This window comes from Serinus canaria, chromosome 9 (genome assembly GCF_022539315.1).
Source record: "Serinus canaria isolate serCan28SL12 chromosome 9, serCan2020, whole genome shotgun sequence".
NCBI classification, from domain to species: domain Eukaryota; kingdom Metazoa; phylum Chordata; class Aves; order Passeriformes; family Fringillidae; genus Serinus; species Serinus canaria.
Genome location: NC_066323.1, coordinates 4,035,749 through 4,050,645, shown reverse-complemented (window position 1 = coordinate 4,050,645; position 14,897 = coordinate 4,035,749). Strand labels below are relative to the sequence as shown.

Genomic DNA, 14,897 nt, shown 5'->3' with positions numbered 1-14,897 from the left:
TGTTACAGGTAAGAAATAATAAACAACCTTGAGAAAAAGAAGCTTGTACGTATCTCAGAGTCACTCTGACCAGCAGAGATTCTGAGAACTTTGGGGCCCCTTTTGACTCTTCCTTCTCTCTTTACTGTTTCAGTCAAACCCTCTGTTCCCCTCTCTTGCAGGGCTGCCAGTGCAGGATGGAGACACAGCCACAGCCCTGAGGGGGTGCTCCTGACCCTGTCCGTGGCCCAGCCTTGCCCAGCCCAGCACCATGAGCGGGTTCCTGTCCCGGCTGGACCCGCGGCGGGTGCCCTGGGGGGCGGCGGGCCATGCCCTGCGCGCCCGCGTCCTGCGCACCAAGCCCGTGGAGTCCATGCTGGAGGGCACCGGGGCTGCAGCCACCCAGGGCGCCCGGCTGGCCAAGGTGCTCACCACGCTGGACCTCATCTCCCTGGGTGTCGGGAGCTGCGTGGGCACCGGCATGTATGTGGTGTCCGGCCTGGTGGCCAAGGAGATGGCGGGGCCCGGGGTCATCGTGTCCTTCATCATCGCTGCCGTCGCGTCCATCTTGTCAGGTGGGTTTCTGGGTTATGTGCCATGTCCTGCATCCTCTCCCTTCATGGGTGGACACCTCTCAGCACCACAAGCTACAAAGAGGTAGTACCCTCCCCCCCAACTCAAAACCATTTCCCACAGGTCTCACACAGCTCATGGGGTGTGCTATCCCTCCTTGCCCAAAGATCAGACCAAACCTTGTACTGGGAGCCAGCAGCCAAGCATGATTATCCTGATCAGCTGCCAATGGCTTCTACAAGAATGGAGCCTGCTGGCAATAGTTTGGAGATATTTGAGAGTTTTGCAGAGTGTGTCCTAGGCCAAGAGCGTGGCCAAGCCACAGGACTGGAGCGAGAGCTTGTAGGAAACTCAGTTCCAACAGGAAGGATGTCAGTGGCTTGGGCAGTACCAGGGCCAGCTTCTTTTGTTGGCATGGCTAACAGTTAAAAAATTCCTCAATTAGTTCTGGAGTTGATTTCATTGGCTCCCATTCATGCAGGGTCAATCTTTAAATTTCCAAACAAAAAAAAAAAAAACCAAACAACAAACAAATGTGCAGGAAGAGAGAAATTATGTATTTTAGTGAAAACATGGTGAATTCTGTCTCCTCTGTAGGAACCCAGCTGAGCATATGGCTTGAGCTGCAGTTTCTCCATGAAGCCAGAACTCCTGGCATTTGTCCTTTCCAGATCAGTGCTAACACGATGATGTGATGTTCCTGCTCTCTCTGCTCAGAGGACTTTGCATGCTGTGTCAGTCTGGTATACAGCTTTTGTCTGTGGGTTGGATAAAGAAACCTGAGCAAATGGCAAAGGGCTTTGATAGAAGACAGGAAGAGCCAACACAGCAAAGTGACCCAGATCAGCTTTTCAAAACTCTGGATTTTTGTCATGAGAGGTGAAAGCACATTACGGTCTTTCCCAGGAGTTTGCAGTGCTGCTCCATGGAGATCCCACCACAGCGAGTGGGAGTTTGAACTCCTGATGTCCCTGCAGCCCAGAGGCACAACCCTGGCACAGCCCATGGATAATCCTCAGGCTCTCTCCAAAGCCCACAACAAGAGCTGAGAGCTTGCACTGAGATCCAATGCTTATTTGGGTGCCCAACACAACAAATGAACCAAAATGCTTGTTTTTTATCCAAGGCAGTAGATAGCATCAGTGTCTCTCCCTCCCCACTGCAAAGGTTTTGTTGGCAGTGATGCAAACCAAGAGCAAACGGAGTTTGGGTGGGTCTCTGCTAACAAAAACACCCTGTCCTCCAAAAGGGGTTTTTTCACCCCAGACATGAGCCTTGCCCCGCAGCAGGAGCTCCTCCCGCCTTCGCCCACAGGAGCCTGCGCCGCTTCCCGCTCTGCTTTCATCTCCCCTTGCTTTTGTAGCCCTGGGAAAGTGCTTTGTGAGGGATGCAGTGTTTTGATAGTCTCCTTGGCTGCTTCCTCACTTCATCGTTAACGCTGCTGTTGTTTGTAACAGCAACACTTTTTTGGCAAGTAAAACCAAGCAAGAATTCAGGAGCTGGACAGGCTGTTAGACTCCTAGGGGATGTGATTTCAGCTTTCCCATCATGGTCACGCCTGGTGTGTCAGACATCGAGTTTGGGCAAGTGTGCACTAACAGATTTTAAGGAGCTTTTGCTTTGTCCATCACAGATCACTAAATCAACCCCCACTGCTTGCAAAAGTGAGCCCAGAATGGTTTTGGATTTTAAAAAACCCCCAAAAACAGACAAACCAAAACCATCCAGGTCATGTGGCTTCCAAAGGAGACAGCCATAGGGAAGCCCTGCCATAGGGAAGCCTCTTTGCACTATTAAGCCTGGTTTCAGAAAGGGACTTTTCCAATTTCATCTACTCTAAAAATTCTACCTGTGCCTTCCATAGTTTTAAGCAACACATACCTCATCAGGGTGCTTACAAACACACTATAATTGATTGAACTGATAAATTAAGTCAGTATCTTCTGTTCTCTCATTCGAAGACCTTTCATTCATCTCTCAAGTAGAAATGCTTGCCCAGTTTCCCTCCACAAAGCCTCCAGAGCACTTCAGGCTCCTGCCATCAGCTGTAATTGCCAGCATTCCCCACTTTCACCCCTGTTTATCCAAAACCCCGCCTTAGCAAAAATCAGCAGTTTGCATCTCAGCCAACCCCATCATCCTCTCCACAGCCTTTCCCACCAGCCACTTTTGTCCCTTTAGTGATCTTTTCTCCTAAAGCAATAACCTTGTTTGGAGCACAGTGTCACACTCTTACCTGATAGTGGTACAGGAACAGGATCAGCAGCAGCCAGGATGGAGCAGGGCAGAGCTGAGCATGTGCCTCAGGCGATGCTGGCTGCAGGATGAGGGCTGGGCTGAGGGGCTGCACCTGCAGCTGCCTGGGTGGAGCTGGAGAGGTGGGAGTCCTTGCTCTGTGGAAGCTTTGCTTATGGAGCTGCCTTTTATATATCAGCCCAGGGTGATCATGAAATGCAATGGACAGGCTCAGTGGCTTGATGAAAATAATCTGCCTTCCTCAATAAGTTGGCTGCTCTTGGTTGATGAAAGATGGTCCCTCTGGATTTCTTGTGTGGTAGCATGAATTATTTGGAGTTACTTCCAGACAGCTGAAAGGCCCCTCTCAGAAGTTATTTTTCACCTGAAACATCACTGCCATCATGCCAGTGCCCTGTGGGATGTCTCATGTTCCTGTGCAGCCTTGTGCCAAGTATCAATGGCAGAGTCAGCACCCACGTCATGGCCACCACCATGCCAGCACACCAACAGCACCAGTTCTCCTGCCACCAGTTGTGCTGCCCAGTGGCTGCTCTGTGGATGGGATCTTGGAAAGACCAAGACCACTCAGCTGTGTTTATGTCCTGCTGAACAATGTCAGTAACTGTATAATTACACAAGTGTAATGACTGTCACACCAACTGCACAAGGGTAGCAGATATTCAGGGAAATGAAATTACCCTTTGTAGAATGCTTGCTCTTTCAAAATATCCACTGTGTTGTCTTGTTTTCTTCAGAAATTGCAAACAGTCTTGATTGAGGGGAGGAAGATAAATCTGTCTCCAAATTAAATAGTTGTGACAGGGAGGATGTGTCCAACCTGTCTCTGCAGTTCCAGAGCTGGCCTGGCTGTGCAGAAGCATTGGGAGAGCTGCATTCCTCTGGATACAGGGGAACAAGGTGCTGAATAGCTTGAACTGCCAAGGAGTAACTGAGGAACACAGTTTTATTGTGCAGTTAGACTGTAAAAATAATAATAATAGTAAAAATATTAATAATAACAAAAACAATAGTAATAATAATACAGTGCAAATGCAGCAGACATTAGTATATATTATATATATGTTTGTGTCTAATACATGCTGACACCTAATGCTGATAATTCTCAATGTATTGCTGTACCCACCCCTAGTGAAAAACAGCTCTTCTATTTTGGGATCCTAGTAGAACAATCAAAAACTCCAACATTTTATACATATTCATTTCTTTGCTTTAGCACTATCGTTGTGTATTGATAACCATCCTCTTCAATCATTATCTTGTCGTTGGCTAAAACGAGAGCTGCCTACAAGAAAGAGTATATATACGTATTTGTAAGGCCATCAGAGAGAGAAACTAGATACTTGTCTTCGTCAGAGCACCAGTTTCATAAATCATTCAGGCCTGTAGTTATCTGTGAACGCCGTACCTTTGCTGAGTGTATGCATTTTTCATCAGCTTTGAATAATGACTGTCGGTAGGGCTGGGTGGATGATGGAAACCTCTTGTGGCTCCTGTTGGGCTGCTTTACAGAAATCAAGTTTTGAAGAGTCCCATTGCAAAGCAAGCCACATTCAAGTTAAGCAGAGAATAGAATATAAAAATCCTCCAAAAGCAGGAAAACAAGCACCACCAAATTTAGCTTAAGAGATTCAACAACTCTGTGTTTGTACAGTGTAAAAACAGCACTTAAGGAAGAGCAGCCACCTCATAACATTTTCATAAATTATTCAGTCCCCTCTCTGTTCTAAACTGATTGCAAATTTGAAGCAATTATTATCTTCCAAATGGAGAATATCAGTTGGTAGAGAGCTCAATAATTACTACGTGTTTACTCAAGGGTAGTAACAGCCCTTAACCAATTCACCCATATGAACTTCACTGGGGTCTTTGGGGCAGGAGCATAAACATGCAGGACCCTTCCAGCACTTGTCATGAATAATATTTGGGGAATTTGAGACTAAGTACATCCATTCATTTTTTTTTTAAAGCTTATGGTTGTTTTAATACATCAACGTGTCAAGGTCAGGTTTTTATTAAAAATTATCCTGACATAGTAAGCGCACAAGGAGTTCAAAAAGTATTGAAGTCTGATGAATCCTCCTCCCAAACGTTTACAGTTAAATACTTCTTGCTTTTCTTTTCTTCTTCTGCACAGTTAGTTTTGCAAATATTCTTTAGAAGATTTAAATATAATATTTTTTAAGTATTAAAATAAGTTATGTTCTCTGTGTAAGACATCTTCAAACTCCTCTTGCCTGGGTATGAACAAAAGCAGGGATGATCAGGACAGTGCTCATGCCTGGATCTGCAGGGAAATAATGCAGGATGAGTGTTTGGAGATTGGAAGTTTGGGGCAGGGAGAGGTGTAGCCTTCTGTGGCATCTTCCTCTGGGGTGAGAGTGTGCAGCACTGGTCCAGGATCCCATTAAAACATCTGGCTGGTTTGAAATATTTCCTAGTGGAAATATTTCTGGTTTTTAAGCCAAGAAACAGGATAAGGAGGGTCACCATGTGATGTCTCTGTGTTCCTGATGTTGACCGCAGTCCTGACACCTCCTAGCACCTCCAGGAAGGTGACACCAAGGCAGTTTTACTTTTTCCATTTCCCAACCTCCTTTTCCTTACACCTCTTGCTCTTTTTCCAACCAGGTGTTTGCTACGCTGAGTTCGGTGTGCGCGTCCCCAAGACCACGGGCTCTGCCTACACCTACAGCTACGTGACCGTGGGGGAGTTTGTGGCGTTCTTCATCGGCTGGAACCTCATCCTGGAGTACCTGATTGGGACAGCTGCAGGTGCCAGTGCCCTCAGCAGCATGTTTGACTCGCTGGCCAACCACACCATCAGCCGCTGGATGATCAACAGCGTCGGCACGCTCAACGGTCTGGGTGCGTCCTGCTGGGCTCAGATACCTCCATTAATTCGGGCCTCAAAAGTAATTGGAAGCTCGTCAGGAGTCAGGCATGGATATTAGGCTTCATTCATTATTTACTGTCTGGCTGGCTCTGGTATTTCGCCTCAGCAGCCTGGCGCACAGGCGGGATTGGAGGGGATGGGATTCGGGATATTTTGAGCCCCTTTGGGATGAGCTGGCATTTAGAATATGTGCACAGAAATAGCCAAATGTCAGAGGGTAGGGGCAGCACAGAAACCCTTCACTCAGTGCAAACACTCAGCTCTGTCCTATTGAGGCACACACAGAAATTTGTTAAAGAACACAAGCTGGTGTCTGCTGTACTGACGGGGACTGGGGGCTGTGGTGGTCCTGTATGACCAGCAGTTCCAGCAACAGTCCATGAATCTTACCAGTAAGCAAACCAGCCAGCTGTCCTGTACCTGTGTCATGAAAACTTCATGGCTGATTGATTTTTAATGAGTACTTGGCAGATACACTTTATGCAAATTGGGACACAGTCATTGGTTTGCTGCTCTCCCAAAGTCTGAACAGTGTCTTGAGACATCAAGATTTATCACCTTAATTAAATTAAACAACTTTAGCTGGTGGAGGCACAGACCTCTGGAGACCACTTTTGCAATGAGACCAAAGAGTTCTGCAAAACTTCAAGGTCTGAAAAGTGTTTAAAACTCCCCCACAGAGATCCTGGATATTCGGTGGATGGAGAGTAGCACATCTCTTTTCTCTCACATAGGAAAAGGGGAGGAGTCGTATCCTGACCTTCTTGCTCTGGTCATTGCTGTCATTGTCACCATCATTGTGGCCATGGGGGTGAAGAACTCCGTGGGACTGAACAACGTGCTCAATGTCATTAACTTGGCAGTTTGGGTCTTCATCATGATTGCTGGTCTGTTCTACATCAAAAGTGACAACTGGGCTGAAGGGCAATTCCTGCCGTTCGGATGGCCAGGGGTAAGTCCTGGGAGCACGGGGGGACACACAGCACCTAAATGCTGCTACACACTCAGCCTTGCTCATGGTGTACACACCCCAATTCTGCTGCACCCTCCAGATCCCAGCCCTGCTAAATCCACCTGTGCTTTGGCCAGGGACCTCCAAATTAGGCTTGGATCCAGACCTGCTCTTTCCACCAAACCCAAAGAGTCTGGCAGTGCTTCATCTCCTAACTCCTAATGCCTCTTAGCATAAACTCAGAACTTTTCCAAAATGTCCTTCTGCAGAGTCAAATTCCTCATGGAAGTATCCCCAAGGAAATGCCACTAATTGCCAGGCAATGGAGCAAAATGCTGGGGCTATCTGAAACAGGGAGCTCCAGAGAGCTGGCTCAGCCTCTGCAGAGTGGGGAGATACTTTTGTTGGCTGGTTTTCAACAACAATGTTCTCAAGCATTTGTTTTGAGCACTTCATAATGCCACCTGCCAGCACTTATTTTATGGATGTTCCCTCAAAGCTTACTGAGAATTTGGACATATTTGGCTTTTTTAGCTTGCTTGCACTGGTTTTTATCCAAGGATGAACAGAGACTGAAAATATCTCAGCTGGCCTTAACCCAAGATAATTTCTCAGATTTACACTGCTTAACTCCATTGGGGTTTTGTGCAGAAAAATAAGCAAGAAAGTAAAGTAAACTATAAAAGTTGATTATAGAAATGGTCCCAAACTGCCATATAGTCCCTGCACCTTCGTCCAGTAGATCAATGCCTCTTTGCCAGAGAACAACAGTAAGGAGAAGAGCTCTGAGGCTCACATGAGAACAGAGGTCATATTTACCTTTGGGTTGTGCTTGGGTTGTTATACCATGCAATAGGATTGATGGAAAATATCTGTTTTGCTCCAATTCAATGCACCAAGTATCTCTTGGCAAAAAAAAAAAAAAAAAAAAAAAAAAAAAAAAAAAAAAAAAAAAAAAAAAAGAAAAAGTAGTTTTAAAAGATAGATGCATACCCAAAACACAAAAACCTCAGTAGGGTGGTCTCATCCTTTTCAGCTGGTGCATTGTCTCACAAGCTATTTGTAAAAGTAAATCCGCCACCAAACACAAGTGTGAGATCCCCAGCAGGGTAGGGCATATTTTAAAAGGATAATTACAGACAGTCCCTGAAAGAGGTGAGTTTTACTGTGTGCAGTATCACTAGAGAGCTGAGATGACAGAGGTGTGATGGACAGGTGGTACCCAGCAAGCTGCAAAGGTTTCACAGCTCCAGATCAGCCAGGCAGTCTTCACCCTGCTCCAGTGTTCCTTTCCTATAAATGTCGTCACTAATACTGTATATTTTTAAAAATCACATTAAAAAAAAAATAACCAAACAGTACAAATAATTCCTCATCCAAGTGCTCCAGTGTGTGCTCCTAACCTGTCTGCAACTTCCAAGCAAAACAGAGGTTGTTTGGGAAGCGGCTCACATCTGACGGCTGCTGCTCTCTCCTGCTTCCTCTGCAAGCGGATCTTGCTGCCACATGAGACATCTTGCTAAGGCAGAACATGTAAACACGTTCCAGATCCCTACTCATAAAAATGGATTTGGGGTGGAGGATTATTAAAGCAAACCTGAAATTGGTTGATTTTCTCCTCTGACAGTGGCAGGATCTCCCAGCGTATTCAGGCACTGCAGGTTTGTGGGGTGAGCTGCAAATTCTCTCCATGGCTCAGGGCACAGGTTGAAATCTTTTCCCCAGATCAGATTGATGGGTTAGGGGTGCTCTCAGGGTCAGTCCCCAGAGCTACATGTACACCCCCTGACCTGTGGCCACTCACCCTTTAGCTCAGACAAGGCACAACAGCGCTGCTCCATTTTTGCTCAGATCCCTCTCCCTGGCTGGGTGTCAGCCTCCCTTCTGGCACCCAGGATGTTTGATCCTCCCCACAGGTGCTCAAGGGGGCTGCAACCTGTTTCTATGCCTTCATTGGCTTCGACATCATTGCTACCACGGGAGAGGAGGCGAAGAACCCCAACACCTCCATCCCCTACGCCATCACGGCCTCGCTCGTCACGTGCCTGACAGCTTATGTGTCTGTAAGTAGTCCCTGCACAGGTGTGAATGTGCATAAATATGTATGTATGCAAATAAATATATATAAATGTACTATGTGAGTCCTTCTGGACACCTGTACAGTGCCTGCCAAGGCTCCTCTGCATTTGTCCCCAGGCTTCTGTCACCTGACAAGACCCCTCTGCCAGCTGCAGGGACGTGGTGGCAGGCAGGATTTTTCTTGTCCCCATCCACAGCTATTTTTGCACCCAGGAGAGAAGCAAAGAAGGAGCAGCAGCATTGCAGCATCCTTTCTCTGTGTTTCTGGGAAAAGCAGCACTGCCTCTGCTGGAGATATGGGAGAGGATCCAAGTGAGGGGAAGAATAGGCAGGGATGGCTGTGTGAGATTGCACTGCTCTGCACCCCAATAAAAACATGCCTGTGCTCAGAGATTTTCCTTGCAAAAGAGCAAAAATTAGTTATGAAAGAGAAAAAACACTGTTCTGATAATTTCAAAGAAACTCACCAGCATGGGAGTGGGCTTCTCATGAAACCAAATTCTTTGATTCAAATAGAGCCAGAGTGTTGCTCCAAGAATGCAATCTGGATTTGGGGTCTGCCCCAGCATTATTTCCCACACAGCAATGCAGCCAAAGTGAGTGTTACTAACCCTGCCAGCCTCACCAGTCCTGCTTGTCTCCTGCATCACCCCTGAAGCGAGCTTCAAGCATCCTCTTCTTGCCTTTGAGTAGCAGAGACTAAGACCCCACAGTTTTCAGGATTAACTGCTCTAGAACAAAGTGCAAACAGACCAAATTCCAGCATCAATTCCAGCATTCCCTCCACCCTAAGAACCCCCAGCAGCCCCCGGTGCTGATGCTGACAGCCCTGTCCTGCTCCTCTTGCCTTGCCCAGGTGAGCATGATCCTGACGCTGATGGTGCCCTACGATGCCATCGACACCGAGTCCCCACTGATGGAAATGTTCGTGGTCCACGGCTTCTATGCAGCCAAATTCATCGTTGCCATCGGGTCCGTGGCTGGCCTCACTGTCAGCTTGCTGGGCTCCCTCTTCCCAATGCCCAGAGTCATTTATGCCATGGCTGGTGATGGGCTGCTCTTCAGGTCAGTCATACCCATGCCGGCATTTATTTCTGGCCTCTTGGAATCTGAGGGGAAATTGTACTGGGGGTTTTGGGGGTCCCACACTGTCACTACAGGGAGCAATGGGCATGCACAGGCAAGGTGGGTGCAAAATGGGGCACAAGCCAAAGCATTGTCCTGGGATGAAAATATCAGAAGCAGTCTACCCTACAGTTTCTCGTTTGGTGCTATTACCTAGAGATTCTGATTATGTGGGGATGAGTGTTTAATTCAAGAGCTACTTGCAAAGGAGAGCAGTTTAGATGGATAAAATCTGGGAAGTATCCGAGTGCTCATTGCAGAGCTGGTCAGACCCAGCTCTAACTCCAAATTCAACTTCAGCACTGTTGCCAGTCCCCACCTGGAATCAAAGTTCCAAAAAGCAACAAGACCTGAAGGGATCCCTGAGACTGTCCCCTGCAACCAGGGAAGGCTTATTGCAACAGGGATTGCGTGATTTTAATTCTGTGATTTTAACTTTTTGTGATTGTTCTGTGCTCCAGGTTTTTGTCCCACGTCAGCTCTTACACAGAAACCCCTGTCGTGGCTTGTATCGTGTCTGGGTTCCTGGCAGCTCTGCTCTCCTTGCTGGTCAGCCTGAGGGACCTGATTGAGATGATGTCCATTGGCACCCTGCTCGCCTACACACTGGTGTCCGTCTGCGTCCTGCTCCTCCGGTACCAGCCCGAGAGCGACATCGACGGCTTCGTCAAATTCCTCTCTGAGGAGCACACCAAGAAGAAGGAGGGCATCCTGGCTGACTGTGAGAAGGAAGCTTGCTCTCCTGGGAGCGAAGGAGAGGAATTCTCTGGCCCACCGACCAACACGTGCGGGGCAAAAAATCTGCCGTCGCTAGGAGATAACGAGATGCTAATTGGGAAATCCGATAAATCCGCCTACAACGTGAATCACCCCAATTATGGCACCGTCGACATGACCTCAGGGATAGAGGCAGATGAGTCTGAGAACATCTATCTCATCAAGCTGAAGAAGCTGATTGGCCCTCGCTACTACACGATGCGGATCCACCTCGGGCTGCCGGGTAAAATGGATCGCCCGACGGCAGCCACCGGCCACACGGTCACCACCTGTGTGCTCCTGCTCTTTGTCCTCATGTTCATCTTCTGCTCCTTCATCATTTTTGGGTCAGACTACATCTCTGAGCAGAGCTGGTGGGCTGTCCTCCTGGTGGTGCTGATGGTCCTGCTCATCGCTGTGCTGGTGTTTGTGATTTTGCAGCAGCCAGAAAACCCCAAGAAGCTGCCCTACATGGCCCCGTGTCTGCCCTTCGTCCCTGCCTTCGCCATGCTGGTCAATATCTATCTCATGCTGAAGCTCTCCACAGTCACGTGGATCCGATTTGCTGTCTGGTGTTTTGTGGGTGAGTCCCAGGTTCATTTATTTTTATTTTTTCACTGACACTCTTTTAGAAGGGTGTTGATAATAGCAACTTCCCTAATTAGAGTGCGTAGTCTAATGCCTGGGAAATACCCAGTCCTTCTTATCTGCCCCTTGCCATGAAGTTTTTAGAAATCTCATTTTATCCAGCCCTTGAACCACAGCTAAATTACACCTCCAGAAAACATCAGTTTCATGGAAGAGAATGACTTCATGCAAAGGTGACTATTTTGATGGCTTTTTTGATGCAAGTAGGCGGGTTCTGGAAATTGCCTCACAGGCAGGTTTTGTACAGAAATCAGCCTGATTTCTTGCTCTGTCACCCACTCGAGCTTTTAAGCAGCCCACACCAGTATTTTAGCACTGCTTCTCCAAAGTCCAGAGCTGCCAAATCCTAGAAGCCCTGGGCAAGTCAGATCTATAGACTGTATCTCCTTTTAGCTCAAGCTCTTAACTTCTGGGTAGGGCCATCTTAGGACTCACAGACTCTGTTGTGGATCCTTTTTTCCCCAAATTTAGGCTTTCTGACACATAAACAGGAGTCTAGTATATGCATAGTGCTTTACTTTGCAACCCACTTAGTCCACAAAACCAAGAGAATAAAGCAGATCTCATAGCTCCTCCAAGCTGAGCCATTGGGCAGGGGCTGTCATCTGCATTTTTGGGCCAGAGAAGATATACTCAGTGCTTTTTTGGCCCTTTAGATCAATAGGCGAAGCTGCAAATCCAGTGTAAGCCCTTCTACCTGGAAGAAAAGATTGCTCCAAAACATCAATTTAATCTGCTCCAATTAAGTACTTTCCTCTGTGGGTACAACTAATACCTCTTGAGCTGCCAGCAATGGCAATGAGTCAATTAAACCACTGCCGTTAGGTGTGATGAGCTCCACCAGCCCATCCATGGCTGTTAGGGAAAGGACATCCCATTGGTTTTTTTCAGAGATACGTGATCCTGATTTAACCTCGCATCAGTCCCCCATGGCTAGTCCATGACATGGGGAGTCTGCATTTCTCTGTGAGGATGTCTGGGGTAGGTGAATCCCGTTATCCACCAGAAATCAGATCTCTGGATATATTTGCTGCCAGTGACAGCATTTGTGCATGAAGGTGAAATCAGGCAGGGCTAGCAGGGCTAGTGAGTAGCTGGGGTCCAACCCTCTCCCTCTTACCCACCCCAGGTCTGCTCATCTACTTTGGCTATGGGATGTGGAACAGCACGCTGGAGATCAGTGCCCGGGAGGAGGCCCTGCACCAGAGCACCTACCAGCGCTATGACGTGGACGTCGACCCCTTCTCCGTGGACGATGGCTTCTCCTTCGCCCCCGAGGGCGAGAGCTACCCGGCCTGGGGTCCTTCTGAGGACAAGAGCTTCTCGTACCAGCAAATGGCGGGCGCCAAGGAAAGCCATCGGACAAGTAGCAGGTCGAAAAGCAAAGGCCGGCACAAACCGCCCTCGGATGCTCTGATCGCCAATGACGAGTTGGACTACTCGCCTGAGTAGCGGGACGGGCAGCGGGGCGCCGCGCCGCCCAGGCGATGAGGAAGGGTCCCCCTGATTCCCCCATCCTGCCCCATCCTCCCTGGGTCCTCCACCACCACCCTGCTCACCTCTGGTACTCGGGACACGCTCTGCGATTGCTGCTGACCCCGAACCAAAACAGCCCGTGGCCTGTCCCAGCTCCACCAGTGGGGTCCCGCTCTGGTGAATGCTGGCTGATCCCCCAGCACTGGCTGATCTCCCAGCACCAGCTGCACCAGTGAGGCAGCGGAGTCGGAGATGTGCCAAACCAGGAGGGTGTTGAGAGGTGGGAGGAGCCGCATGAGGAGACAAGTCAAATTGTCCCTGGGGAAAGTCCACCCGATGGCCACAGCAGTGGGATGCCACTCTAAAGTTTTTGGCACTTTCTTGGCATGTGTGTTTTTTTCCTTTTGATCCACCTAGAAATGATTGCTGAGCCAGAGGCACAGAGAGGTGGGTAGGTACAAAATGGAGATGGACACACTCTTCCCTGGGAGTAGCTCAGAGATCATAGTTGGTTCCATCACACTGTAGCCTGTTCTGGTACACTTCACAGAGCAGTTCTTCCCCAAGGCCATCTCCACACCCCAAACCCCAATATTGTTATTCAAAATTAATCCTTGTCTCAGTCCAAGCTTAAGTCTCAGCACGGCCCAACACCCCAAATCTGAGGCTGGTAGCTTGATCCCATTCCTGGTCACAATGAGGGCTGTGACCCACTCTTGACTCAACCCTCTTTGTACAAATAGTCAACGAGGACCACACATTCCTCTGAGCATCACCAGTCTGAGGTTGAGCACTGCTCCCACCACCTTGTGTCTTTTACAAAAATGACTCTGCTGTCATTCCCTCACCGTGCTGGGCACCTTCCAGTGCTCACTCTGCCCTCAGTGCTCCAGACACCCACCCATGCCCTCACAAAACAGCAGCATCCATGGGTCAGCCATGTCTTGGCAGGGCTGGGCCATGGGGGGCAAGCAGGGAGGACTTGGCAACTGAAATCTGACTCCCTACTGCCATCTGCACCTTGTACAATATTCTCTGGTTTTGACCTTGGCTTGGTGGGTGCTGTATGAAAAACACTTGAAATGCTGCTCATTCCGTAAGTGTCCGTATTTCAGTCTGAAACCAAACAGAGCTGTTGGCTAGTGGGGCAGAGGTGGCCAGCAGGGGGATGTTAAACCCCCTGAACATGGCCATGGCCCCCAGAAGTGCCATCAGACTCCCTGCTGCCTGTGTCCCCACAGAATCGTTGGTCAGCAGGGGTGGGGTTTGGTCAGTGATTACCAGCAGGTCCAGTTGTGGAGCCCATCATGCTTCGTGTAAAACACTGTGGTGGAGGAATATTTTTTGAATAAACAATGAACAAAACATATCAGACAACAACTCCCATCCTCCCCCCAGCAGCTGAAGGCTGCAGATGGATCCATCCCAGGGGATCCAGTGCAGCCCAGACCAACCCCCAGTACCATGGGCTGCTGCTGGCATCCCAGGGGACAATTTAACATCAACAGGGGCAGGATTTCCAATATGGAAATATCCTCGTGGATACTGAGAACCTTTAATGCTTTGGTACACTGGATGAGGCTCAGGCTCCCAAAACACCTGCCCGGTACCCTCTGTGGGCAAGCAGGTGCAAAGGGTGCCTGGACCTGTGCCTATTCACTCCTGGGATGCAAGGGCTTGATGGAGATGCTCTGCCTGGGGCTGCAAAAGTATCCCTCCAGCTCCTGTCCCAAGCAGTGGCTAACTACAGTCCTTTTCCCAGTGGAGAAGAACATCTAATTCTGCAGATCTTAACCTGGAGTGCTCCGAGCAAGCCAAGGGAAGTTTGGCTTCTGCAGCAGCTTCAAGGTGGGAGTGAGGATTTGGCTACAGGATCTGTAAGCTTTGCTTTGACTCCTGCTGCCCAGCCCTACCACGCTTCTACAAGGAGAAATCCTGAGTGTGTCCCACTGAAAAGCTGTTGCAATGTGCACTGCTCACGGGCCAGCTCAGGAAACCTCTGCAGCAGCACTGAGCTCTTCTTGTGATGGTCACTGCCCACCCATGCTTGGCTGCTCTCATCCTTGATGCCTTAGAAGTACCCAAGAGAGATGGCACCTCGCAGGTCTGGCTGTGTTTTCAGGGAGAAAGATTGATGCTATTTTCCTACCAGCTCTT

At 48.7% G+C, this 14,897-nt stretch overlaps 1 protein-coding gene across 1 annotated transcript; it reads left to right on the top strand.

Moving 5' to 3' along the window:
- The first annotated feature begins 250 nt into the window (after positions 1-250).
- SLC7A14 (solute carrier family 7 member 14) lies at positions 251-13,573 on the top strand. The gene is made up of 7 exons (XM_009089018.4): positions 251-554; positions 5,440-5,676; positions 6,439-6,656; positions 8,573-8,719; positions 9,592-9,800; positions 10,322-11,199; positions 12,394-13,573. The coding sequence occupies exons 1-7, from the start codon at positions 251-253 to the stop codon at positions 12,714-12,716; spliced, it is 2,316 nt and encodes a 771-aa protein (XP_009087266.2). The 3' UTR covers positions 12,717-13,573.
- Positions 13,574-14,897: the final 1,324 nt, after the last annotated feature.

Coding starts and splice junctions, on each gene's coding strand:
- SLC7A14 (XM_009089018.4), top strand. CDS start 251: ATGAGCGGGTTCCTGTCCCGGCTGGACCCGCGGCGGGTGCCCTGGGGG. Junction 6,657..8,572: donor TGCCGTTCGGATGGCCAGGG/GTAAGTCCTGGG, acceptor TCCTCCCCACAG/GTGCTCAAGGGGGCTGCAAC. Junction 9,801..10,321: donor GGTGATGGGCTGCTCTTCAG/GTCAGTCATACC, acceptor TCTGTGCTCCAG/GTTTTTGTCCCACGTCAGCT.